The sequence below is a fragment of the Ahaetulla prasina genome, chromosome 3, assembly GCF_028640845.1.
Source record: "Ahaetulla prasina isolate Xishuangbanna chromosome 3, ASM2864084v1, whole genome shotgun sequence".
Classification (NCBI taxonomy): Eukaryota; Metazoa; Chordata; class Lepidosauria; order Squamata; family Colubridae; genus Ahaetulla; species Ahaetulla prasina.
The window spans coordinates 136,678,050-136,705,893 of record NC_080541.1 but is presented as its reverse complement, the minus strand read 5'-3'; the positions used below and the strand labels follow the sequence as shown (position 1 = coordinate 136,705,893).

General features: G+C 37.7%; 1 protein-coding gene across 1 annotated transcript in view; it reads right to left on the bottom strand.

The window, feature by feature from the left end:
- NR5A2 (nuclear receptor subfamily 5 group A member 2) overlaps positions 1 to 27,844 on the bottom strand; it is a 131,159-nt gene that overhangs the window by 33,026 nt on the left and 70,289 nt on the right. The window contains exons 5-6 of the mRNA XM_058177973.1: positions 15,559 to 15,678; positions 2,293 to 2,440 (exon numbers count right to left, since the gene is read on the bottom strand). Of these exons, the coding sequence (XP_058033956.1) occupies positions 2,293 to 2,440; positions 15,559 to 15,678 (268 nt within the window). The remainder of the gene's footprint in view (positions 1 to 2,292; positions 2,441 to 15,558; positions 15,679 to 27,844) is intronic.

Here is a 27,844-nt window from a genome sequence, read left to right as displayed (position 1 = left end):
GCGGTGGTGAGACCCCTCCTCAAGAAGCCTTCCCTGGACCCAGCTGTTTTGAGTAACTATCGTCCAGTCTCCAACCTTCGCTTTGTGGCGAAGGTTGTTGAGAGTGTGGTGGCACACCAGTTACCCCAGTACCTGGATGAATCTGTCTATCTAGACCCGTTCCAGTCCGGTTTCCGACCCGGGTACAGCACGGAGACAGCTTTGGTCGCATTGGTGGATGACCTCTGGAGGGCCCGGGATAGAGGTTATTCCTCTGCCCTGGTTCTCCTTGATCTCTCAGCGGCTTTTGATACCATCGACCATGGTATCCTGCTGCGGCGGTTGGAGGGATTGGGTGTGGGAGGCACCGTGTTTCGGTGGTTCTCATCCTATCTCTCCGACCGATCGCAGACGGTGTTGGCAGGGGGGCAGAGGTCGACCTCGAGGCGCCTCCTTTGTGGGGTGCCACAGGGGTCGGTTCTCTCGCCTCTCCTGTTCAACATCTATATGAAGCTGCTGGGCGAGGTCATCAGTGGTTTTGGGGTGAGTTATCAACTGTACGCGGATGACACCCAGCTGTACATTTCCACCCCTGACCACCCCAATGTAGCTGTTGAAGTGTTGTCTCGGTGTGTGGAGGCTGTACGGGTCTGGATGGGGAGAAACAGGCTCAAGCTCAACCCCTCCAAGACTGAGTGGCTGTGGATGCCGGCATCCCGGTACAGTCAGCTGCAACCGCGGCTGACTGTTGGGGGCGAATCATTGGCCCCAATGGAGAGGGTGCGCAATTTGGGGGTTCTCCTGGATGGACGGTTGTCTTTTGAAGATCACTTGGCGACCGTCTCCAGGAGAGCTTTTTACCAGGTTCGCCTGGTCCGCCAGTTGCGCCCCTTTCTAGACCGGGATGCCTTATGCACGGTCACTCACGCCCTCGTCACTTCTCGCCTGGACTACTGTAACGCTCTCTACATGGGGCTCCCCTTGAGGTGCACCCGGAGACTTCAGTTAGTTCAGAATGCCGCCGCGGGTGATAGAGGAGCCACTCGTGGCTCCCATATAACACCGATCCTCGCAGGCTGCACTGGCTACCTGTGGTTTTCGAGTGCACTTCAAGGTGTTGGTTACCACCTTTAAAGCGCTCCATGGCATAGGACCGGGATATCTTGGGACCGCCTTCTGTTACCACATGCCTCCCACCGGCGATGCGCTCTCATAGAGAGGGCCTCCTCAGGGTGCCGTCAGCCAAACAGTGCAGGCTGGCGACCCCCAGGGGGAGAGCCTTCTCTGTGGGGGCACCTACCCTCTGGAATGAGCTTCCCCCAGGACTTCGACAACTTCCAGACCTCCGGACCTTTCGCCGCGAGCTTAAAACATATCTATTCTTTCGAGCAGGACTGGCTTAATAGGGTTTTAAATATGGATTTTATTGGGGTTTATTTTATATTTTGTATTGTATTTTAAATTTAGGCTATTGGAATAAGTTTTTTAAATATTGTTTTTATTGAAATGTATCGTTTTTATTTTATCTGCCTGTTCACCGCCCTGAGTCCTTCGGGAAAAGGGCGGTATACAAATTAAATTATTATTATTATTATTATTATTAATAGTTGCTGGGGAGATTCTAGCCCCTGCTGCACCATTAACACAATTGTCATGCATAGAATAAACCTGTGGTCAAAAGAAAAAGATCACTATCAGATCTCAGCTAAGGATTAAGCATGAGTTGAAAGCCAAGTCATTTTAAGGCCATGTCCTTAAAAACATTTTAAAGTTAGGTATTTTCAAGCACAGTTGTAAAAGATCTGTAGATGAGCTTTGAGTGTGCCTCATCTGTAGATGAATGTTGAATGGCACATTTTATGCTCTCCTATATAATCCTATGAAATAAAACATCAACAGTCAACAGTCAGCAAGTCATTTTAAGGCCATGAACTTAAGGAATGAACTAGAATTCTCTCTTCAGAGGTTACATTTCGATTCTCATCTCATTCCATTGCATAATGGAAAACTTCATAATATATTGACTCATGATGCTATTGAAAGATAATATATGTCCAAAGGAAAAAGACATGGTCCTATTCTGTTCAATTTTCAGAGAGTAATCTTGCTGATGGGGAGAGTGAGAGGGAGAGAATGGGAGAGAAAGAGTAAGACAGATGGACAGAGTTCTGAGCTCTTTTATAAAATTTCTAATATTTTGCAGAGCTGGAAAGACTAAAACCGACCTGCGTATACAGTTGGGAAAGGATTAAACAGCAGAATAAAGTCAATCTATTTTCATTTAAATAAAAATCAAATAATAAGGATACATACCTAAACTGAATAGCACCAAAAATTTGAGACACACAAATTCTCGTAGATCAAACTGCAGAGATCGTAGTTTAGCTACCAGCTCCTGTGCATGACTCATGAGACTGTTGAGGGTGGCACCTGCTTGAGATGCGATTATGGAATAATCCACCTGTAAAAGGGTACCAGAATTTTGTTAATTGAACTTAACCAGGTACATCTTTTTTAGTTCATACATTTGTAAATGGGTTCCTTTTACCACTGAAGTGCTGGGACACAAGGAGGACAAGGATAAATACGTACATCTGCATATAGTTTTCAGTTCTGATTAGTTCCTTACCTGAAGAACCTGAACCAAACCCTTCAATTTTGATCAGAACTGTCATCACACATTCAGTACTGAGGCAGCAATATATACATAGTTCTACCTATAGAATAGAATAGAATGAGCTGGAAGGGACCTTGGAGGTCTTCTAGTCCAGTCCCCTGCTCAAGCAGAAGAACCTATACCATTTCAGATAAGTGACTGTCTAGACTTCTTAGAAACATCCCGTTTTGAAAGCAAGCTGTTCCACTGGTTAGTTGTCCTCTATGTTAGCAAGTTTCTCCTTAATTCCAGGTTGCTTCTCTCTTTGAATAGTTTCCAACCATTGTTTCTTGTCCTGCCCTCTGGTGCTTCGGAGAATAATTTGACGCCCTCTTTTTTGTGGCAGCCCTCACATACTGGAATACTGCTATCATGTTACCCCTAATTTGTCTGCCTGTCTGTCCGTCCATCCATCCATCCATCCATCCATCCATCCATCCATCCATCCATCCATCCATCTATCTATCTATCTATCTATCTATCTATCTATCTATCTATCTATCTATCTATCTATCTATCCTTCTATCTATCTATCATCTAGTTGGCTCCCCAAAATTTAATCATCATTTCTGAGAAAAAGGATCAAATTGGCTAGATAACACCTGGCTTGGTTTTGTAAGGTTATTGTGAGGATAAGAAGAATCAAAGACATCTCATCTCATCTCATCTCATCTCCTCCTATCTTACATATTCTTTTTGTTCTCAAGAGGCAGGCTGAAATAAAATAAAGGCTTCCTGGATAAACATACTGTGTACACATATACATGCCTCTTATCATATAATGTTTTTAACATTTCATCTGTTAACATATTGCCTCATTTGTGTACACCACTCTGAGATAAAGTCCTCTACTTGTAAAACTGTGACATGAATACTATTGCTTTTGTAACCAGATTATATCATCCCATCTCAAAAGCAAAATATGAACAAGTTAGCGAATATCCTAAGGCTTGAACAAATATTAAAAATCAATAAATGGGGAAAAAACAATAAAGGATTTGGTAATCATAAAATCAACAGGTATATTTTTTGAGACATTTTTAAGAGGAATGCATAGCTGAATGACTGGGTAGTGAACATGAGTATTTTGAACTACAACATTTTATTGCAGAATGAGTTATTTAAATCAACCTTCTACAACTTAATGAGTATCAAATGTGCTGGAGTTCAACTTCCAGAAATAAGAAGTAATTGTATATTAACTGGAGATATGTTTATTTGGATGTTCTGCTTAAATTATCTTCATGACAGTTCTTAAAGCTACTGTTCAAATCTACCTGGCTTCAATGTGATTGTCTGTCTTATCTTAAGACAATAGAAAGTATGGTCTTTCCCCCCCCTCCCAAAAGTTAGAAAACCAAGATAATTACATTTATCTTGGAGAATGAAAGCAAACTCAATGTTTTAAATTAAGTTTATGTTGAGGTACCTTTCTTCTCCCTTGTTCTTGTTCACGAACTATGGATGAAATCACATTTGACTATATAAAGGTTCACAAATTCATTTCCAGCATAAATAAATGATCCTAAATACTATGCCCATTTAATACCCTATTTGTTCACCTGTACCTAACATGGGATTGCTGCAAAAACAGGCTTATATGCTACCAATTTCCTCTCTGCAATTGGTTGGGAAAATGTATTGGAAAGAGCTTGTCCCTTGATAAGGTGACCAATTATACTTTCTTGCTTACTTTATTTATATCACATCTTTATTATTTTTATTTTTATAAATACTGTATTTTTCGCAGTATAAGACACACTTCCCCCCACTAAAAGAGGGTGAAAATTTGGGTGTGTCTTATACACAGAATGTAGCCCTGCTGCCGGCCCCCACCCTTTGGCCTCCCAGCAATTTACCTCCTTGCAGCAAACAGCCCATTTCAGCTTCAGCACAGCCTGATTAGCACAAGCAGCTGATTGTCGATTGGATCGGCCTCTGGACCCCCAGCTGTTTCAGGCTGCAGGGATTGCCCATTGCCTAATGCTGCACGGGCCTCCACTGTTTGCTGCAAGGAGACAAATTGCTGGGAAGCAGATTTTTTTTCCTTGTGCTAATCAGGCTGTGCTGAAAACAAAAATGAAACTAAAGCAGGCTGTTTGCTGTTTGCTGCAAGGAGGAAAATTGCTGGGAGGCAGAGGCAGATTTTATTTCTTGTTTTCCTCCCCAAGAAAAGTAGGTGTGTCTTATAGTCCGGAGCGTCTTGTACTCCGAAAAATACGGTAACTCCGTAAAAAGCTGGATGCTTTTTTAAGAGGCAACTGACCTTTCTGGTTTTTCCTTGAAGACGTTTTATTTCTCATCCAAGAAGTTTTTTTCTGGATGTAACAACATCATAACTTATGCTGCAAGTCTTAATAAAGTAGCTAGAACATCAGGGTCCACTAATTTGTTTGATCATAGAAGAAGCTTATTGGTTGAGAAAGGAAATGTCTTCAAGGAAAAACAAAGACAGTCCAGTTGCCTCATGAAAAGCCACCTTTGGGTCAAGGTGCTAGATTTACCTAATACTCCTTCATTTTCCTATTTTCCCCTCCACAATAACCCTGTCAGGTGGGTTGGGGTAAGAGAGAGTGACTAGCCTAACGTCAACCAGCTATCTTTAAGAGAAAATATCATCTTCTCTTTCTAATAATAAATCAAGATTTTCCAATGAAACTCATGAATACTGGAGCCGTACTCTTCCAATGTAAAGGGAAACCCCAATAGATAGATTCTTTTTACCCGCTGCTTCTGGTGGACTCTTAGGCACTAACTCCTCTATCAGATGCATTTAATATTTGCCGAACCAGCAAATTTGTCTGGGAGGCAAGTCTTCATCTGCCACTCAGCCAAAGCCGACTGTATTAAATTTTTATATTTATTGACATTTCATTACCATAATTGACTGAGCTTGGTTCCCTGGTAGAAGGCACGGGGATGCCTCCTAAGCAGGAGAATTGGTCCCCTGAGTCAGATTTGCAATTAAAAACAAGGCAGAATGGATTTTTTTTATTGTGTAAATATGATGAGTTGAATTTTCAGCTTTAGCTGGAGAATACGGAGAGCCAAGAAAACCTTTTTTTCACGAGTGAGCAAAATTATGACTCAGTGGAAAGATGACCCCCAAAGGTGTCAATCAGTTTATATAAACTCAACGGTGCATGAAAAGCCCCGGTTAATGTCTCTTGGAGTGGGGGTAGCGGGGTAGCGTTCCTGTTAAAGAGAATATTATTTCTGCTACCTAGTCAATGGCCTATTTGTCTATGAAAGAAACAAATCCTTTGGAGCTAATACTTAACTCAGAATGTACGATTGAAAATCATGGAGGGGAGGGAATGCAGGCTGAATCCTAATGCTGATCCAGAGAGAAATTTTACTCAGGTATTTAAGACTTATCCTTGACTGTATTTGTCGAACAATTCCTTATAGAACAACCTCTGTGAGATGATTTGTATGTTATAAAGTTGCCATTAACAGAAAAAGAGATTTGGATTGCTGTTCTGGGACTCCAAGAGACAATGTTGTAGAAGCTAGAGGATAATTCAGATTTTTCCCTCTGAGATCCAAGAGGAATGACAACCTCAGAGTGGAAATGCAACACTAAAAATAGTTGGGATTTATAGGAGTTGCAGAACAATATATCTGGACTGTCCCTGGCTGGAAAAACTGTACAGGTAATCCTTGACTCACAACAGCTCATTTAGTGAACATTCAAAGTTACAACAGCACTAAGAAAAATAACTTATGACCGTTTTTCACACTTACAACCATTGCATCATCCTTATGGTGATGTTATCAAAATTCAGAGATTTGGCAACTAACTCGTATTTTAGATGGTTACACTGTCTTGGGGTCATGTGATCACCTTTTGCGAACTTCTGACAAGCAAAGTCAATGGGGAAGCCAGATTCACGTAACAATTACGTTGCTAACTTAACAACTGCAATGAATCATTTAACAAATGTGACAACAAAGGTCATAGAATGGGGCAAATGTCTCGCTTAGCAACAAAAAATGTTGGGCTCAATTGTGGTCATAAGTCAAGAACTACCTGTTTTCATCTTACTACATTCATCTTACCATCTTATAAGATGCATTCATCTTATAAGATACTATCTCCCAGTTGTTTGGATGTATTAAGAAAGTATCAAATGAGTATGATATCAGATAGGCAAGGAACAGGTAATTACAAAGTTCACCTATCTTACCCCTTTCCAAATTCCATCAAGGAAGGGTTTATAAAGTTGTTACGGACTGTAGAAGTGGGCTTCTAATTGTTAATAGTTTAATTGAAGGATGATAATGATTATACTGATACGTTGTTAGAAAATTATTTCCCTAGAATAAACCGAAGTGGGAATTGGAAGTTAAAATTAATGATCCATGTAGTTAATGAGAAAGTAGTACTTTATTTAATTATTTCTTGAATCAATCTATATATTACTCTCCATATATTTCTTGTAATAAAAATAAGAACTAACTTGAGACAAATCCATATCTCTGCTTATTTCATTGTTTTTATCTGTGATTTGGTTTCTTATGGTTGCCTATTTATAAAATAATCAGCTTCTTGACATTTTGACTAATACCTGGGTTTGGAATAGGTTCTATTTCATAAACAATTTCATGTGTTTGATTACTTAATGTATTTTTTGTTCATGTTAAAGTTGTACAGTTTTTCCTCTTTTACCCCAAAGCAGTTTGGAATACAGTATTTTTTGAGGATTTCTCCTTTTGACAAATAATTTCAATTCAGAAGAAACTAATTCATTATTCCATAAAGTCAAATCTGCATTTCAAGTATATATTATGCAAATTATTTATATCATACAAATTTTTTTTTTCAAGAAATAATTTTTTTAAAAAAAGATTACATTTTAATTTACAAAAATATTTCCAGCAAATAGTTTGGGGGAACAAAGTCTTTTCAAACCTTTTTTGTGAAAAAGAGTTCAGTCTATATAGGGATACATCCTACACAGAGACAGCAGGCAGAATGAAATCAGCTTTCATTAAATTAATTAAAATTTTGATGACTTGTACAATATACGATGCCTGTCATTTTAACATGATATGCCAATAACAGAAGATAATGAATTAAGTTCTGCGCAGACCTCTCCCTCTGGATGATGTTAGAGAGGTTGCTAATTAGTTCTAATATGCAAATAGTAAAACTGATAACTCTTCAAAGTGATATAAAACATCTAGTATGTTTATGGACTGTGACTATATCAAGAGAGAAATTTAAAAAAAAACACCTAGCCCCTACTATACACTTGTATTCCGCCTCATGAAATGAAGGCTGGTATAAAATTGTTAATCTGTATGTAGGTTTCCTTTGTTTATACGTAACTAGATGGATATATCCATAGCTCCTGTTTTGATTTATTTAACAATTTTAAATCTCTCCTTTTCAGAGAGAACTTTCTTCATTTCAGCTGCGCAAGGACTACTGAGCTGAGGAGAAGTGACTCATTCAAAGATATCTAGTATACCTCCATGATGAAGGATAGATTTGAGTCTGGCTCATTAATTAAATAGATGGATCATTAAAATTAACCCCAACTCTTTACATAAAGCTGTTTTGTCTGTAGTGTCAATTTGGTAAAGTTGTGGACCATCAAGCAAACAGCATCACACCAGCCACATAAGAAAACTGATGGCAAAAAATCCCTCAGATGCAGATACCAAATGGATTCATCCTGCAACTCAGTTCTATTATCTAAACAAAATAAAGCTTGCCATTGTAAAGAGTGCCTATGATAGTTCTTGCCAGGTGCTAGGATTAGATTTAGAAATAGCAGTCCCATGAAACAGGACTTGTGGGACTTTCCTGTTCTTGTTATCTGCTTGATTATGGGCTCGACAGCTGAAACAAACAGTGTGAGAACAGTTCATCATTATTTTGAAAGTTGGCAGCAATGTATGGTCAGCCTCGTGTGAACATTTGTTGGTATGCATGTAACCTTTGGGGACATTAGAGTGTCGGTGGCTATTCCAAAATGGCACACATGTGATCAGATCCATGCGTACCAAATCATATGGCAGAGATAAATCTTGCATGCCTAGAAACATGGGGTACGAGGGTAGTAAGAAATCAGCTGTATCAGCACTTGTTGCTGGTATCCTTACGATTTATATTGACTGTTTCCTAATATGATTTGATTGCTTATCTGTTCCCTATGACTATCATTAAGTATTGTACCTTATGATTCTTGATGAACGTATCTTTTCTTTTATGTACACTGAAAGTGTATGCACCAAGACAAATTCCTTGTGTGTCCAATCACACCTGGCCAATAAATTCTATTCTATTCTATTCTATTCTATTCTATTCTATTCTATTCTATTCTATTCTATTCTATTCTATTCTATTCTATCCTATCCTATTCTAGAAAATATGAACAAAAGGAAGGAAATCACCTCTCTCTTGGGGGACCATTTGTTCGAAGGCTGGCCCTGCCAGAGGCTGTATAAATGAGGAGCTTTATTCTTAAAACTTCAAGTTTCAAGAATAACAATGGTTGAACTAAGTTGTGGTGTGAAGCATAACTTTACTATGGGACTTGTGTATGATCTACCCTATTAAAATTAATCAACAAGTCAAGCATGCTACATGCACTATAGTCTGAAGAGTTTTGTGGCCATAAGACACTGGCAAAGGATATGAAAGCTGCTGTACCAGCACAATGTCAGCTGGCACCATTTTGCAAGAAGAACAAACATTTACACACTGGCATATGGGCCAATTTACCATCCAGTTTGACTAAAGGTACCATACATGCATGCGTTTACTTATGGATTAGCCCAGGAACAAAATTTAAGAGGTAAGATCTAGCCTAATGCACAGTAGAGCATTCTGTAGATCTTCCAACAACCTAGGATGGTGTAAAGAAAAGGTGAAATATGGCAAAGTTTTATAATGTATTCTTCAAAGGTGGGATTGTGTGTATGCGATTTTGTGTCTTCTGTGCACAAAATATATTGGAAGGGCTGATTATTAAGTTAGAGGAATGCTAGGCATTTATAAAGAGCAAGGATCTTTATTCCCAGATTTCTGTATATTCCAGAGTTTTGATAAAGAGATAACAGGGATTAAAACAAACTAAGTTGAGCTGGGATCCCTCTCAGAGTAATAAGAGTAGCAACTGTAAAAAGAGTAGTAAATGTGGCATCTGCTGATTCAACCTTTCCGGGACGGCCATAGCTGATAATAAGGAAACACTAATTAAAAAAAAAATTATCATGTAACTTACAACTTCTCCACTGCAAAAACATATGGACTTCAAATCTCGATCAAGGCAAATCAATAGATGCAATCTACATAGACTTCTGCAAAGCTTTTGACTCAGTAGTACACGATAAACTTCTCCTAAAACTAACATCCTATGGCATCTCAGGACCCCTCCACAAATGGATATCTGCTTTTCTGTCTAACAGACAACAAGTGGTCAAAATTGGCAATGCTTTATCAAATCCTGTTCCTGTCAAGAGTGGTATTCCTCAAGGCAGCGTCCTTGGACCAACACTCTTTATACTATACATTAATGATCTTTGTGACCACATCTCAAATAATTGTGTTCTCTTTGCTGATGATGTCAAACTATTTAACACCACAGACAATACTTCTATCATTCAAAACGACCTTGATCATCTAACCGCTTGGTCTAAAAATTGGCAGCTACAAATTTCAACCAGCAAATGCTCAGTCTTACATATAGGAGAAAAGAACCCAAAAACTAAGTACATACTAGATGGACATTACCTTACAGATGACCCCCATCCCGTTAAAGACCTTGGAGTTTTCATGTCAAATGATCTAAGTGCCAAAGCCCACTGCAACTACATAGCAAAAAAAGCTCTAAGAGTTGTAAACCTAATTTTGCGTAGCTTCTTTTCCAAAAACACCACACTACTAACCAGAGCATATAAAACATTTGCTAGACCAATTCTAGAATACAGCTCACCTGTTTGGAACCCTCACCACATCTCTGACATCAATACAATTGAACGTGTCCAGAAATATTTTACAAGAAGAGTTCTCCATTCCTCTGAAAACAACAAAATACCTTATCCCACCAGACTTGAAATCCTAGGCTTAGAAAACTTGGAACTCCGTCGCCTTCGACAAGACCTAAGTTTAACTCACAGAATCATCTATTGTAATGTCCTTCCTGTTAAAGACTACTTCAGCTTTAATTGCAATAATACTAGAGCAACTAATAGATTTAAACTTAATGTCAACCGCTTTAATCTAGATTGCAGAAAATATGACTTCTGTAACAGAATCATCAGTGCTTGGAATACTTTACCTGACTCTGTGGTCTCTTCCCATAATCCTAAAAATTTTATCCAAAAACTTTCTACTATTGACCTCACCCCATTCCTAAGAGGACCATAAAGGGCGTGCATAAGTGCACAAACGTGCCTACCGTTCCTGTCCTATTGTTTTTTTTCTTTTCTTCTTCCTATATATATGCTTATACCTCCTTATATTTACTCATATATGTGTTTATATACTATATAATCTTTTTGTATGATACCTACATATATTGTTGTGACAAAATAAATAAATAAATAAAATAAAAATTAAATAAATAAATAAAAGATTGCCATTCTGACAACTGCACTGGCATTATACTCTGAAATTTGGAGAAGCGTTTTCAAGGGCCCATGAAAGTTGAAAGCTCACTCCAGCATGAATGAGGAATGTGACTTTTACAAAGAACATAACCTCTTTTTGAATTTCACAAATGGTCACTGCAAATGGCAGTGTTTATTGTAGCAGTGGTAATGGGGAAGAATGGTCCATGTGTAGACCCACATTCCTGTTTGTCAATCCCTGGAAGATTCTCAAGATTGCATTGCCAAAACTATCTTTAAAGAAAAGAAAATTAAAATGTATTTTTAACGAAATCTTTAAACAAATAAAATGGATAAATGAAATAAAACTGTGAAATACAAGCAGCAAAATGGAAAAGTGGGACTTTAATCATTTTGGTCTTGCGCATTTGGTGAAAACATCTGTCACTATCACAAATCCTATGCGTTTTTAGTCCCCCCACTCTAAAAAAATATTTTAAAAATTATGTCACTGTGTAAATGTTGCCTCTCCCTAATTTAATAACAGATTTGGTGGGGTAAGGGATGCAAAATTTGATTTTAAGGAACACCTGAAAGGTCATAATTCTTAATGTCAAAATTAGTATATTAAATTTGCTTATTTCCTCTTCCATTCCTATCCTTCTTTCCATTTGTATTTATAATTAAATTTTAAGTTCATGTAAGAGATTATAGGATGACTAAAATTGAAAATGAAATCTGCGCAGCCTTCAAGGTTACTGTGATGAATGCCATCAGAAACATATGTGATGTTGGGTTGAAAATAGCTTGAAAATAGGCCAAAAATGAAGCTAGTCCGATCTAGACATGATTTTGATTTAACTGGAGACTGTATCTCCGCCTAGGAATAAAAGAAACAAACATTTCTAGATTCCTTGAGTTTACAGTCAGTGCTTGTGCCTATTATTTAAATGTGACTAAATGCTGTATGATGTTGTAGAAATTGTACTCCTTTATTAATGGCTTTGAAAATGATTTGTGGAACTACTTGGCAGTGTATTTTATTTGAATAAAAAACTTCATAGCTCTTGAAAAATTGTCCCATACAGTACAATTTCTGAGGCCATCATTTCTGGTTTTATAGATTACAGCTGGGTTGGGACTACATCACCCAGAGTTCCCAACCAGAACTGGTTAGGAATTTGAAGCACGGTAATTGCAACATGTCTAGAGAGTATTTGGTTCAGGAAAGTTATAAAACTTTATTGATTGATTTAATTTAATTTCTATAGCTGCAGAGAGCCATTTGCTGAGATGGGCAGCTATAGAAATCAAATAAATAAATAAAGCTTTCATAAAAAAGAGATGTTCAGCTTCCATCAGCTCAAGAACCATAGCTTGCTTTGCAACATTAGGGGTTGCACTCCAAAACTCCAAAAATTACATCCCATTTTGGGAGAGGGCTTCATGGGTTTTAGGGGGAGACATGCTGCCTTAAGCTTTTCAAGGATCAAAGGGCCCATTTCATTTTAAAATATTTTTTTATCACATCTTTATTATTTTTATAAATAACCCAAGGCAGTGAACATACCTAATAGTTCTTCCCAGTGGTGAAATCCACTTACCTTCGCTGCCGGTTTGGGTACGGGAGTGTGCAAGTACTACGTGCGTGCACGCCTCTTCTGTGCGTGCACAGAACCTTCTGTGTGTGCACAGATGGTCAAAAAAAAGGACGTAATGACATCCTGGCGGGTGGGCAGAGCCTTCCACCACTGGCTCTAACGGTTCAGCGAGCCAGATAGAACCGGGCGGATTTCACCATTGGTTCTTCCTCATCTTATTTTCCTCACAACAACAACTCTGTTAGGTGGGTTAGGCTGAGAGAGTGTGAATGGCCCAGGTCATCCAGCTGGCTTTCATGACTCAGGCAGGACTAGAACTCACAATCTCCTGGTTTCTAGGCTGAAAACCTTCACCACTACACCAGACAGGCTCTCTATGGACAAACTTTTTAAATAGTCATTTCTCTAGTCAATTAAGTTTTGTTTTCATATTTCAAAAGAGGATCTAGGACTCACTGGGTAAGGTTGCTGCAGAATCTTAATTGAATAAAATAATTCGAAACCTGGCTATCAATCTGGGCCATTTCCCCCTTCAATCGAGGCTCTAATGAGCGTAATGAGTGTAAGGACAGAAAGGGCTAATTTAATTTATTATTTTTCGGGATATTATTAATCCTGGTTTATAAAACACAAGCACATTTTGTGTCCATGTCTTCCTCTCTTGTTTTTCTTTCCCACCTGGTAGTTTCTGAGCTTGATTTGAGACTTGCATTATATCAATATTTCTTATTGTATCTGAACTTTAGAACCTTGACTAAAGAATCCATGCCCCATGGGTCATCCTTTCAGACATGTTTTCTTACAGAAACAGACAAATAGAATGACCGTGAGTAATTCTGTAAAAAAAAAAAAAAACAACGGGGAGAAAGAATAAGTGGCCCAAGTGACTCATGTCTAAGATGGGACTAGAATTCATAGTCTCCTGGCTTCTAGCCTGGTGCCTTAACCGCTAGACCTACTGACTCTCTTATCCTTCAAATTTCCGCCCCCTTCCACAAAAGGGCCCACATTTTCAGGGGTGCACTGAAGCATATTGTTTATTGACATCAATGAGTTTTTAAACAGCTTAATTTTGACCATGGCTGTAGTTAATGAAGCTGCGATCAAAGGACTGAACTCACCTGCTTCATATATAACGTATGTCTCCTTTACCTAATGTAGAGCACATACAACAATCCATATAAATGCAAACGAATGGCTTACATGGTTTAAATTAGGGCTAAGACTCTCTATGTAAATTTTGGAGAGCAATTGAATAATGTGGATTGCAGTCAAAACAAGCAACTGTTTCCTCGTATGTATTTAAATTGAGGCAGTTTAGGTTTCAGCTACTTAAATGCCAGTGGACCATCATTTGGTTTCACTTTGAATCAGAAATAAAATGCACAAAATGCACTCTGCCTTCCCATGACACTGTACATTCTTTTCCATTAGAGCTGTAATAAATGTTCAAAGGGTAAGGTTTTGATTTAATTTGCCTTGTCACTCTCATTTATTTTACTTGAAAATTACAAATGAGTATGGCCACGACACAAGGATGTTCTCTTGTGACAACCTATCAAGCTCTGTAGTGCTCTGAAGCGGGCTGCGTTCATTTTATTCAGGATGGCGGAAGGGAACTTCCTGAAGAAATGGATCCTAGAGGGCATTTGTTTTCACTTTTAAAGCTGTTTCTGATTCCCTAATTGAGTCTGCCTTTCCCTCGCACGCTCAAACAAGCCTTCGATTTCTGATAACACAAATGTCCTAACTTTGTCCCATTGTTTGGGCACCCGACTACGCTTCAGTTGTGGTGCTTGAGACTATGGTACCATAGAGTAAAATAATGTAGATGGGTTGTGTGCACCCCACATTTGAAGCGATTAGGTAAGTCAATAGAAATTCTGTGAATGCTCTATGATTTAGCTTACCTAAACCAGTTGTGCACACTGAACAGATGGGTAAATACGCTTAACTTCTCCTAATTTATCCAGTCTTTTTGATAGCCGTGGAGAAGAGCCGTCCGTGGTGCTGACAGCTTTCTTCTGACCACCAGACCTTCTGCTCAGTCTCATCTCTAATTGTAAGATTTGTGTCAGCGCTGCGTGTTTGATTTTCAGCGTGTTTTCACTCTCTTTATGCTTTAGACATTTTTGCCTGTAATGTATTTGAACGGAACTCTGTATTCCATTCAAAATTCTATATTTGTTGAGCGGGGATACAAGAAGGAATCTTGAAGAAAATATAAAGATTCCTAAGTTGTAAGTTATATAAATTAAACACTTTCACAAGGTTTTCCTTCAGTACTTATTATCACAAATGATCTAATCTAGTCTTGTCTGCCCTGAATGTTGTTTTCCCAGGAGAGCATATTATCTGCTTTAAATTCAGCTAAACTAATTATTTTTCTTTAAGAGATGTACAATTAGCAAAGGGTTAGCTTGATCCATGACTTACTTGACATAAATTCATAGAAATAAAGGGAAATTACCCTTTATCTCAGTTTTGTTTCTTCTAGCTCCAGGTTTTTGCTAACAAATTTCACCCTCTTAATCTTTCATATGAAAACATTTAAAAATATAAAAAATATATTTATTTTATATGTAAAATTTAGCACAGAGAACACTTGCATTTCACTAATACTCTGCTGGAACTTATATCTCCGTTCAGTGGAAAATGCTTTCAATGTGACCCAGCAGCGCTTCTGATCTGTTTAAAATCTGACTATTTGCAAAGTCATTAATAAAAAAAACTCAGCAATTTTATATGCAAACTCACTTGTTGCCCAGTGACTAGAAGGATGGAGCCTTCCTTCCCATGTACCACTTGCCGATAAATATGATCTAGAATTAAGAGTTCACTCCAGCAGTTCTGAAGGAGCTTCATTTGGTCATCAACCTATGTGCCAAAAAAAAGAAACAAACAAAAGAATAGGGTTATTGCTGTTGCTCTCTTTTGATTTTTGTTTTTTTAATCATGCACTTTGGCCACCATTTAAAGAGTACAAAAAACCCATTGGGAGATACTTTCACATAAATTCTCTCATGCTGCTGCTGTAATACCTTGCGACTGTGTTAGTAAGTTTTTACTGCAAATGCCCATTCTGCAAAAGCATTTATTTTCTACAAAAGGGCACTGAAGTTGAGGTAAGACTTTAAAGCTGAAATCATTTTCCCAATTGGGATAAGTCCTATTGAATTTTATAACTACCCCCCCTCGAAAAGATACAGACTTCTATTGCAGTATCATGAGATGAATGGATACATGGCTTTGCACGCGTGGGTTTGAATCCCACCCTAGTTGCCAGTGCTTCATTCAAAGAATGAAGAAGGGAATGGAGGCTTGACAGTTAGCAATAATCCTTTAATAACAACAAACCAACAGCGAGTAAAAATAGGGCAATATTCCCGAACAAAAAAACTTCACTCACAGCTGCTACTTATATAGCAGCTATCACCTGTTGGCCAATGATGGCCACTCATTTATAAGCCAATAGGCAACGATTCTCTAGCCTCATACGCTGCAGTTTTCATGAGAGTTCATATTTCCAGTCTACAGCCTCCAAGGTATTTTATCAATTTTTAGTGGGTTATTTTGTATTTTCCCCTACTGAACAGACTTTGGCATTCAGCTGAGTCTGCTTGTATGCAAGGATGTACTATGGAAGCAATGCCACTGGTAGCCAAGTAGGAGAATTATCTTTTTTTCTCTGAAAATAAATCCATCTTAGAACTAGTTCAAGGTAGCTAATAAGATCAATAATGAAAACCACAAAAATGATTCAATTGCGGAGGGACACAGCATAAAACAGAAATAAACAATATACTGTAAAAATGACATTGAAAGGAAGAATTAATGTAAATTAATATCTCAAAAGACCAATATAAAATAGCATCAATAAATCCCCAGTATTTTCATTACAAGCTTCATCTTTTTATCTCACAAATCAAAGACCATCCTGAAAAAAAAAAAAAGACTTTGCCAACCTGTAACATTTCAAAACAGACCAGACAACTTGAATTTTCTTTAATGAATCAGGTATTCTTGCATGCTTGTTAAATGTAAACAGGTTGTGTCAATTAAGTATTAGTTTCAGAAAAAAAACACAATTTGTTTTACTTATGTACTTTTGTTCTAGGTTTGTATGTAACGTAATTTATGGTTCAAGGGATGATCTATTTAATGAGCAGTATTTCATAGTTTTGTAAACCTCTTTAAAAATTGGTTTCAGTAAAATGCCGTGTAAAAAAAAAATCACAATGAACTTTCTATAATTAAAAAAATGAGAACTTAAGGAACAATGAACCTTAAAAGTGAAATTGCTGTTTGGCACTTTGTGAATGTGTTGGTTTGGCCCAACCAATGAAATAAGAGAACAAAGTGAAATGACAAATCAATTAAAACACAAGTAACATAAAAATATGATTGATAAAAAGCAGTAATATTTGTCAGATATATAAAATTTTTAGTAAAAATACCACTATTTTTTTTTAAAAAATTAACTATAAATAGTTATTTTGTAATGTGTTTTATAACCCATTTATAAAGTAGAAAAGTATCTACTTTCCAAAATGATTAAGATACATTGATTAAAAATGTCATGGACATCTTTATTGCTGTTTTAAACTGTTTTTATCATTAGACTTAATATTTATAAGAAGCACAGAGTCTTGTACAAGTGGGCAACTGCTGAGATTGAACAGTTTAATAAATAAATATTAGTAATTTATTTATTTAGTCATTTGTGTATTTATTTACATAGTACTGAAGCTCAGTATTTCAATCTTTAAAGTTGTAGTATTATGTTTGTGTGTGTGTGTGTATTTTCAGAGAAAGCAGCCATAATGCTATTTACTATTTTAGAGATTCACAAAATCTCTAAAACAAACCTTTTCCCAAGGAAATTTATTAAACATTCAGAATATGATTTTTTCACAGATATATAGAACATCTATTATAAATATTCCTGTTGGTATTTGAATATGCATATTTATCCTGGTGGAATGTATATTTTTTTATGAAGTGCAGAAGTATCACTTGGTAGCTTTAAGTAGAGTTTAGGAATGGTTACTATAACAGTAAACCTAAAATTGGTAATAGGATCAGTCAACTCTCCACTATTTAAGCACTGGATCTGCCTTATGGCACTTTAATGCAACATATAATTAATTGCAGAAGGTGGCAGCCAATAGAGGAAGTTGCCATAGCTTCTCATGAGGGATTGAATCAAGCACTGTTTCTAGATCTGTAAAAATGGAGTAAAAGGCACTTCTAGGAAACTTAGTACACATTGAAAGGTGGTGCAAAGTGATACATTGGTAAATGATGGAAATGTGTGATCTGAAGCTAGCTTCTTCCCTTGCTGGAATTCTTTCTTGAACCATCCAATCAATTGTACAAGCAACAATTTTGTATCCATAGCATTTAAAACTTTTAAAGCTAAAATGCCAAGGCTCTTGCTGTAAGATAAGAGATAAGATAAGATAACCTTTACTGTCATTTTTTTTTACTGTGAGCACATTGGCACACATTAAAAATGAAATTCTGTTACCTGCTCTCAAATAAAAGTATACATACCAGTGGTGGGTTTCAAATTTTTTTACTAGTGGTTCTGTGGGTGTGGCTTGGTGGGTGTGGCATGGCTTGGTGGCCATGGCGGGGAAGAATACTGTAAAATCCTCATTTCCTCCCGATCAGCTAGGACTCGGGAGGCAGAGAATAGATGTGGGCAGGGCCAGTCAGAATTTTTACTACTGGTTCTCTGAACTACTCAAAATTTCCGCTATTGGTTCTCCAGAACTGGTCAGAACCTGCTGAAACCCACCTCTGATACATACCCATACATAACACACATATACACATGGTATATACATTAATACACACACACACATTAATCACTGTCCATTTTGAATACATAGCAGAAAGAGGTAACTTGAGAACTCACAAGGTTGATGCTATATGGAACAAAACTGTGACTGAATCTAGATGTTCTGCCTCGGATACCACAAAGTCTCCTCCCAGAAGGTAACAAGGAAAACAGGTTGTGAAGAGGGTGTATAGTGTCCCAGACAATACTGCAAACCCTGCTCAAGCATCGCTTATGTGCCATGTTCTGGAGAGAAGGAAGTGAACTACCACTAATCTTTTCTGCTATCCTCACCACTCTCTACACTGCCTTCTCATGCTGGTTGCTGGATGTTGTGTAATGTTACACCTACAAGGCTACTTATACATTAGAAGCTGTTCAGTCTAAATTCTTCAAGTCTCTACTTTGAGCTCCCTGCATTGTAGCTAATGTAATTCTCCAGCTTGAACTCAGCTGCTTTTCAGTTGAGGCTGAATTATTACCCTGCTGGCTGAAGTATAGGCTTAAACAAACTTGGGCCAGTCTGTGTTGAATCTGTTTTTGTAAGCAGATACAGCCTCCCTGAAAGAAACAAATAATGGATAATTTGGTTCATTGTGGGCTCACTCCAGTCAGTATCTGTGCTAGGCTTGAATAAAGCCAGGAGAATGCTCAGGCAAAGAATTACCATTTAATAAAGAGATAGAATCATTATTCCCTAATATTTATACTATTTATTCACTCTGGCTTTTACATTGGCACTACTGTTGGGTAGATTCAATGGTATTCTTTTACATAAAGAACATGTATGTATTTGCTGAGTTTCTGAAAAGGAAATATTAATGCATATATTAATCTGTCCTTTGATTACAAAATACTTAGATAATTCTTCCAAGCACTATTTATTAAGTGAACAGGATCAGGAACTCTCAAGAATTGTAGCTAAATTCTGTACTATAGCAATTAAATGTTACTGAGTTTGAACCATCTAGGTGCATGAATTTGTCTGTGGTCTGTGACTGTATATTTTAATAAAAACTAATTAGAATTAGATTAGGAATTAGGAATTTCATTTGATGTAAATAATCAAGGAAATGGTTTCCAATGTTAGTAAGTCACAGATAAAATTCATAGCAGAATCCAAAAACTTTCATTTTGCATGAACATTTATTTTAAAATAACTCCTAATAACAGGGAAGATCGGATCTGTCTTTGTTAAAGATGGTTTATCATTCTCCAGATGTGTTATATTAATACTGAATTCTATAGTTTATATTTGAAGTCACTTTTGGAGAAACATGATCTGAAATTCAAGCACCTATTTATGATCTATTTCTCACATTTAATAGAATAGTCCTATAAGTCCTTGACTTATGATCACAATTGAGCCCAAAATTTCATTTGCTGAGACAGTTATTTATTTTATTTTTATTTATTTATCAAACTTCTATACCGCCCTTCTCCCGAAGGACTCAGGGCGGTGTACAGCCTTCATTTAAAACAGTTAATATACATATTAAAATAACAATTAAAAAGCTTATTCAATAAAAGGCCAAATTAAAACCGTCAATTGACCATCTAAAATACCCAATAAAATTCCCATTAAAAGTTTAAAATTTAAATTTAGAATTTAAAAAATCAGGCCAGTCCCGCTTGTTAAGTGAGGTTTGCCCGATTTTATGATCTTCCTTGCTACAGTTGTTAAGTGAATCTTTGCAGTTGTTAAATTAGCAACCGTTACAAATATGAGCCAGTTCCAAGTGTCCAATTTTTGATCATGTGATGATGAGAATGTTGTAACAGTTGTGTGAAAAATGGTCGTAAGTCACTTTTTCAGTGCTATTGTAACATTGAACAGTCATTAAATGAATGGTTTAAGTCAAGGATTTACACTGAAAGAGATCACAAAATGTGAATAACTAGGATTGCACTATGATAGCAATAGCAATAGCACTTAGACTTATATACCACTTCACACTGCTTTACAGTCCTCTCTAAGCGGTTTACAGAATCAGCATATTGTCCCCAACAATATTTTTTTTTAATTTGAATTTATATCCCGCCCTTCTCTGAAGACTCAGGGCGGCTTACATTGTGTTAAGCAATAGTCTTCATCCATTTGTATATTATATACAAAGTCAACTTTTATTGCCCCCAACAATCTGGGTCCTCATTTTAGCTACCTTATAAAGGATGGAAGGCTGAGTCCTGGTGGGACTTAAACCTGCAGTAATTGCAAGCAGCTGTGTAAATAAAAGACTGCTTTAGTCTGCTGAGCCACCAGAGGCCCTAATCTGGATCCTCATTTTACTGACCCCGGAAGAATGGAAGGTTGAGTGATTGAGCTATTCAGAATCGAACTCCTGGAGTGAGCAGCGAGTTAGCGCTGCAGTAAGTACTGCATTCTAACCACTGCACTACCACAGCTCTTTGGAACTTATTTAATTTATTGTTTCTATGTGCATTTACTTGTATTCTGACTGTATTCCCTGGTAGAGACAATATTTAAAACATGAACATTTACGCATAATGCATGGCAGACTTTCCTTTAATGTCTATCTGAGTACAAAATGGAAGATGCATACCCCACCCTTTTCATGGTTCTATCAACAGAACAATCTTTTTATAAAATCACTTTCAATGATTCTATACTAAGACTGCGTATTATGGTTGTCACTTCTGGGAGATAAGAAAGCAAGTCAAAAGTCCATGCTATCATAGCAACCTAGCGTGATTTGTTCTGGAAATTACAGGGATGGCATAGAACAGTGATGGCGAATCTTTGAGACACCGAGTGCCCAAACTGTGTAGGTGCGCATGCCCAAACTAAAAGAGATGTGTGCACGCATGCGGCATGCGTGGATATGCACAAGCATGCACATGCGCAGACATCCACGGACATGCGCATGCGTATGCACGGACATATGCACAGACGCAGGAGAGACCTGAAGACCAGCTGGCTGGCGGGAGACGGGAAGCGGGGCCTCAGGAGAGCAAGAGGTAAGATCTTTTTCTTTTGTGAGCTTCTGTTTTGTCATTTGCAGAGAAACAGAAGCTCACCAAAAAAACCCAAAAATGCCATAGAGATCTGAGAAGGCTCTGCGTGCCACATCTGGCATGCGTGCCATAGGTTCACCATCACAGGCATAGATGCTTTAGACTTCTTTTTGATGACAGGTCTATGTTGAAAATTATTATTTAATTTAGCCTAAGTAAAGAAGAATCCATTTGATGTAGTGATTACAATATTAGAAACCAGGAAAGTGTGAATTGTAGTTCAGCTTTAGGCACAAAGCCAACTGGATAACTTTCTCTCAGCCCTAGGAAGGAGGCTGAAAAATCTTGCCATGAAAACTCCAAGGACTTCCTGTCTGGATAGGTCTCAATGGTGCATTTTCAAAAGGCAACTAGACTTTCTTTGTTTTCCTTGAAGACCTTCAGAGCTTAAGAAGCTTCTTGGCTGAGAAGCGAAATGTCTTGAAGGAAAACAAAGAAAGTCCAGTTGCTTTGGTTGTCCCAAAGGTGCTTTGAAAATGCACCTTTGGGACAACCATGACCTGGATCAGCCGTCTCCAACCTTGGTCCCTTTAAGACTTGTGGACTTCAACAAGTTGAAGTCCACAAGTCTTAAAGGGACCAAGGTTGGAGACCCCTGACCTGGATGACTGATAATCTCCATAGACATTTGTCTGGACATGATTGAATGGAAAAATAAAGATAAAGTAACTGTAAATTAGCACACTGGGCTTAACAGCACCAAGCAGTCTATCCATCAAAGGATCACGTGAGTTTTCAACAGCATGTAGTATCGTCTCCAGGACAGAAATTTATTTTTATTACTTTACCCTCCACCATGGCATACCAGTCATATCCCACTTTGACAATACAGTTGGATGAAAGAAAGAAGAGTGGGAGATAGCAAGATGGATCCATGATAAGTCAAAGTGTAGCCTGTGTTATCGCAGAAACAACCTTGGTCTTCCCCCATGCTATAGGAATATCACAATAATTCATTTCTACATAGAGAACAGAACAAGGTTGAATCTATATTTTTCAAAGACAACATTTGTTTTGCTCTGTCCAGTTGCATTTTTTTTTTGGTCTCTCTCTATCTCTTGTGCCTGTCTTAACAAAGCTACGGGCTATCTGGAAGAGAAGACTGCAATCAGGCCTTGTCAAAAAAGGATGAATCCCAGGTCCTCAACCTCTCTTCCCCAAATGTCCTCTCAATTTTAGTTTAGAACTCTTTTCTGTGCCTTTTTATTGAAGGTTGAAGATAAATTATAACTATATTTAAGACTGATAGTTGACAGGCTAGGAATAAACAGAGCTGTCTATCTACAGCATGTTCCAAAATATATCTTGCAACAAAATGCAGTGCACACTGAGTGCACACACACACATACACACACACACACTGTGTGTGCCGTGCAGCAATCTCGATTTAAAGGGTAAAATATGATTACAACAGCCTGATATTTGATTATTGCCTGTTGGGAACACCGAAAACAAAATGTGTTTCCTAGGATTGTGTGTCAGTTGTGAAGGTTAGCTGCATAACCCTATTCGGACCATTGCAGCTCTCTCTTACCCTCTCTCTTCTTCAAATCTCAGTAATCAATATTACTGGCTAATGTCACCCCTACATGTAGTAGACTAAGAAACCAGGAGTGGGTTCTACTTACTTTTACCACCAGTTTGCATCGTGCCTGCGCATGTGCAGAAGAGTTTTGATACGTTTGGGTCAGTGGGCAGAGCCTCCCGCTGGTTTTACTACCGGTTCTATAGAACCGGTCCGAACCGGGGGCAACCCACCACTGTAAGAAACCTATGCCATATTGGTTAGGAGTACTTTTATTGAAATAGCCAGTCACAAAATCTGAATGTGCTGTTTCCTCCTTCACTTTATCTTTATAAAAAATGGGGGTGAGTGTGAATTATGGAAGATTATAGTGTAGCACATCTGAAGAACACCTATTAGTAAGGTAGGAATTGGCCTGTTTCATACCTATAGTTAAGTACCTACGGTATTTAACTATAGTTAAAGTAGCATATGACTTCCCTAGTAATGTAGGCCAGTATTAAACAGTTTCTCAGCATGATGGATTTCTTTTTCTAGGGAAATGTAGGTAGAGAAAGCATCAAAAGTTGATTAAAGCAGCAGATTAATAGATGAAAAAGAGGCAGGGAGTGAACAGAGAAATCCAGACATTGTTGGACAGACATCAAATTATTTATTATAGTGCTATTTATTGATGAACAGTAATTCTAACTTGTGGTTTTGGACAGAGGAAAACAACTGTTCTTTTAAATGTCTAGTTACATGGATTAAATGTGTGAGTAAGCACAGAACATACATTTCCTTAATTAACAGGTAAAATCTGGCAACCTAAATAGCTTCCTATCAATTGAGAACTCCTTTATTCCAAAATGAACGTTGACATTAGCGAATTGTGAACTATGATCAGACTCTTATGCAATAAAGACTGAGACAGATATTGCTTTCTCTCCTGTAGTGCTCTAAGCCTACCCCAGCTGATTATTCTGTAGGAGCATGTACCCTGTTTATTTTATTTTTAAAAAGCCACCGCTTTTGCGGTCTTGAAAGGGAAGAGAATCAAAGAAGCCAAGATTGGCTGCTTTGATACAAGTCAGGTTTGATGGTTATTCATGGGAACCACAAATGCACAAGTTTCTCTTCTCTGAACTATCTTGCAAAGGAGAGGCAGAAGAAAGGCAGGAATTTTAATAGAAAGGAGGTAGTAAAGAAGAAAATCGAGGGAAATTCAAATGAGAACCTTAAGTGTCATTATAGTGTCATTCATTGTAACACCAAATAAAACTGCTAAGTATCAACATCCTATGCAGCACAAGAAAGTTTGATTTCTCGATCACTACGGCAACAAAAATTAAATAAAATGAAAAATAAATCCTTTCCCTGCCTCCAATAAAGTCCATACCAATTATCTATGTTAATATTTGTGTGCCATTGAGAGATGGTTTTAAAAATGTTGTTAAGTCTCTGCCTGTCTAAATCTGAAGGTCACTATCAACCGTTGCTACAATATCATCTGTGAACTATTTTTGTTGCTTTGATAAGCGGAGATATCGGCTTCAATCAGTGTAGATTTGGGATAGGAAGAGATTGTCCTGCAGGTGTTTTTACTGAACCATATAGTAGTTAAAGTGTTGCATTAGGTTTGAGATGATCTACTTTTAGTTCATCAGTCATAATGCTCACTAAGTGCTCACTAATGTTCGATCACACTCTCAGTCCAACCTTCCTCCCAGTGTTGTTGCTGGGAGGTTGAAATGAAAGGACTCTTCCAGGCACTGGGGTTCATGGATGAGGGCAGGTAGTTTGTATCAAATGGAATGGGCCAACTTCTCACAGCCAACTTGCCACGGCCAATTCACTATGGGACAACTCGCTGTGGGACAACTCAACATGAGATAACTATGATGATGATGATGATAATAAAATTAATAATAAAATAAACAGAAGAATGGGTCTACAGCAGTAGTCCCCAACTTTTTTGGCACCGGTTTCCTTGAAGATGATTTTTCTGTGGATTGGGTGGGCAGGGGGAATGTATAATGTCATTTCCATTTCCCATGCACACATAAGTTTGCTTGCCCACTGGCCAGGGATCATCAGTTGGGGACCCCTGGTTTAGAGTACAGTTATTTTTTGTTAATTTGTCCCTTGTGAGTTGTTCCACAGTGAGTTGGGGGCAAGCTGTCCTGTGCCAAGTTGACTGTGGGAAATTGGCAGCAGTGAGCTGGCTGTACCGAGTTGCCACAGGAAGTTGACCATGGTGATTTGCCCTAGATCCATGTCAAATGTTTATGAGTGATACAAATGACAGAAACATGTCATTGATATGATGATGATAAGATGGATGTATCATGTTGACATCATTATGTCTTCTTACAGGTGCCTTTTATAGAATCTCAAATGTGGATACTTCTGGGATATTTCCGGAACCCCTACTGATTTTACAACATACAGAGGCATTTCCACTTTTGCTAGGGAGAAATATTTCAGAAAATTATTATTCCAGAATAATTTGAGGTTTCAGTTACAACCATTATTGTTTTTTTTCCCCGTTATGTCTTTCTGCTTAAAGGGCCTGAGAGTGTTTCACGGCACTATAAAATGCAGTATCATTGTATAAAAATAACTAGATTATATTTAGGTTAAGGCTGCAATTTCTTTTTTATGTCAATCATTCCAGCTATTTTAGTCTAGCTGCTAACTGCTGTATGAAAACAGGAAGTTTTATTAGTAGTCTTCTTTTACAGATTTTACAGTATGTCATAAAAGTAGTTAAAAGTCTAATGATTGGATTATATATTGAATATTTACTTGTACTGGTACGACAAGCTAAACATTCAAAAGTCAAGAAAACCAAACCCTGAATATAAGCAAAGTTGTCAAGTTAACAGGATTTCTACCTACTTGACATTAACTTTGGTTTTTTTTTTCAACAGATCATATTTTAATACAGAAGTGTGCATTGTATTACAATGAAAGTATACCCCTTGACCATGACAATGAATTCACTGTGGAGGGAGATGGAGTCAGAAATTTGGGTTTTCAAGTTATAATTTAATAAGAACATTCAATATTTATTTATTATATTTTTATCCCATCATTATTACTTTATATACTTTATTACACAAGGGCCTCTTGTGGCTCAACAGACTAATGCAGTCTGTTCTTAACACAACTGCCTGCAATTACTGCAGGTTCTAGTCCCACCAGGCCCAAGGTTGACTCAGCCTTCCATCCTTTATAAGGTAGGTAAAATGAGGACCCAGATTGTTGGGGGCAATAAGTTGACTTTGTATATAAATATACAAATAGGATGAAGACTATTGCTAACATAGTGTAAGCCACCCTGAGTCTTCGGAGAAGGGCGGGGTATAAATGCGAATAAAAATAAATAAATCATTACCTCTTGGTGGTAAAGATACATAATACTCCTCCCTCTTCCTATTTTCCACCACAGCAACAACCCTATGAGGTGAGGTGAGCTAAGAGAGAGTAACAGGCTCAAAGCCATCCAGCTGGCTCAGCTTTGCCAAATTTCAAGAATGGGTCCCAGAGTTTGGATGCATTCTGTAAGTTAGCTCATTTGAGGTACCTTGCTTCAAAAATTGTTGCTCTGTCATGCAGTTTCCATTTCAAACAAACAAACATGATCGTTTTAGTAGTGTGTGTATGCATATTGAGATGATAGACAGGTGATAGATATAGAGAGACAGACAGACAAACAGATAATATTGGATAGACGGTAGATAGATAGATAGATTGATAGATATAGATAGATAGATAGATAGATATAAATGGGCTATCTATGAAAGATTCCTCCTTCCACATGTATTAAAGATCATTGGCTATTAGTCTCTGTTAATGGCTGCTGGTTTTGATAGCTGTCTCTGGTTTCAAGGCGATATATCTTAGATGCAGTTGCCAATAGCTATTGATTCCTTTCCATGCTTTTTGTGAGCTTTTTACTTGCATCTGGTTTATCAGTGGTATTTGAAAAACTCTTGGCCAGATCCAGAAGACCCTATATTCTTAAAACTCAGTGTAGATGGCCCTTTCCTCCAGGATAATCAGGAGTTAACTGTAGCCAAGGATGGGTGATGCCACTGGCTACAGGAACGCTTAGCAAATTGAAAAGCAGTTTAGAGCAAATGCTGCTTGATTATGTGTATCTCTAGCATAAGCCAACAGAATTTAGCAGCCCTTTTTCTCCAACTTTGGTAGAGAACACATTACAATAATGGTGGCAATCAGCACTTCCTGGTGATGTTTAGTTTGAGAGGAATGAATGAATGAATGAATGAATGAATGAATGAAGGCAGGCAGGCAGGCAGGCAGGCAGGCAGGAAGAAAGGAAGGAAGGAAGGAGTGAGTCACATAATACAGGTTAACAAAAAATTCAGGAGGCTGAAGACATTGGAAAAGAAAAATGCTCTGTCTCTTGCTTCACATGATGTCAACTCTGAAACCATCACAGAGTGATTTACTAAAGATTCATGTCAATATTTTTTTAATAAAATCAATACCATTCACATGTATTGATTATGCACAAATATAGGGCATATTAACCCCATGGTGAAAAAATATCAAAAGTACGTTATACACTTCTGAAGTTATTCTTTGCCTTGTAGGTCAAATCATTTTAGGCAAATGATCTTTTGTTT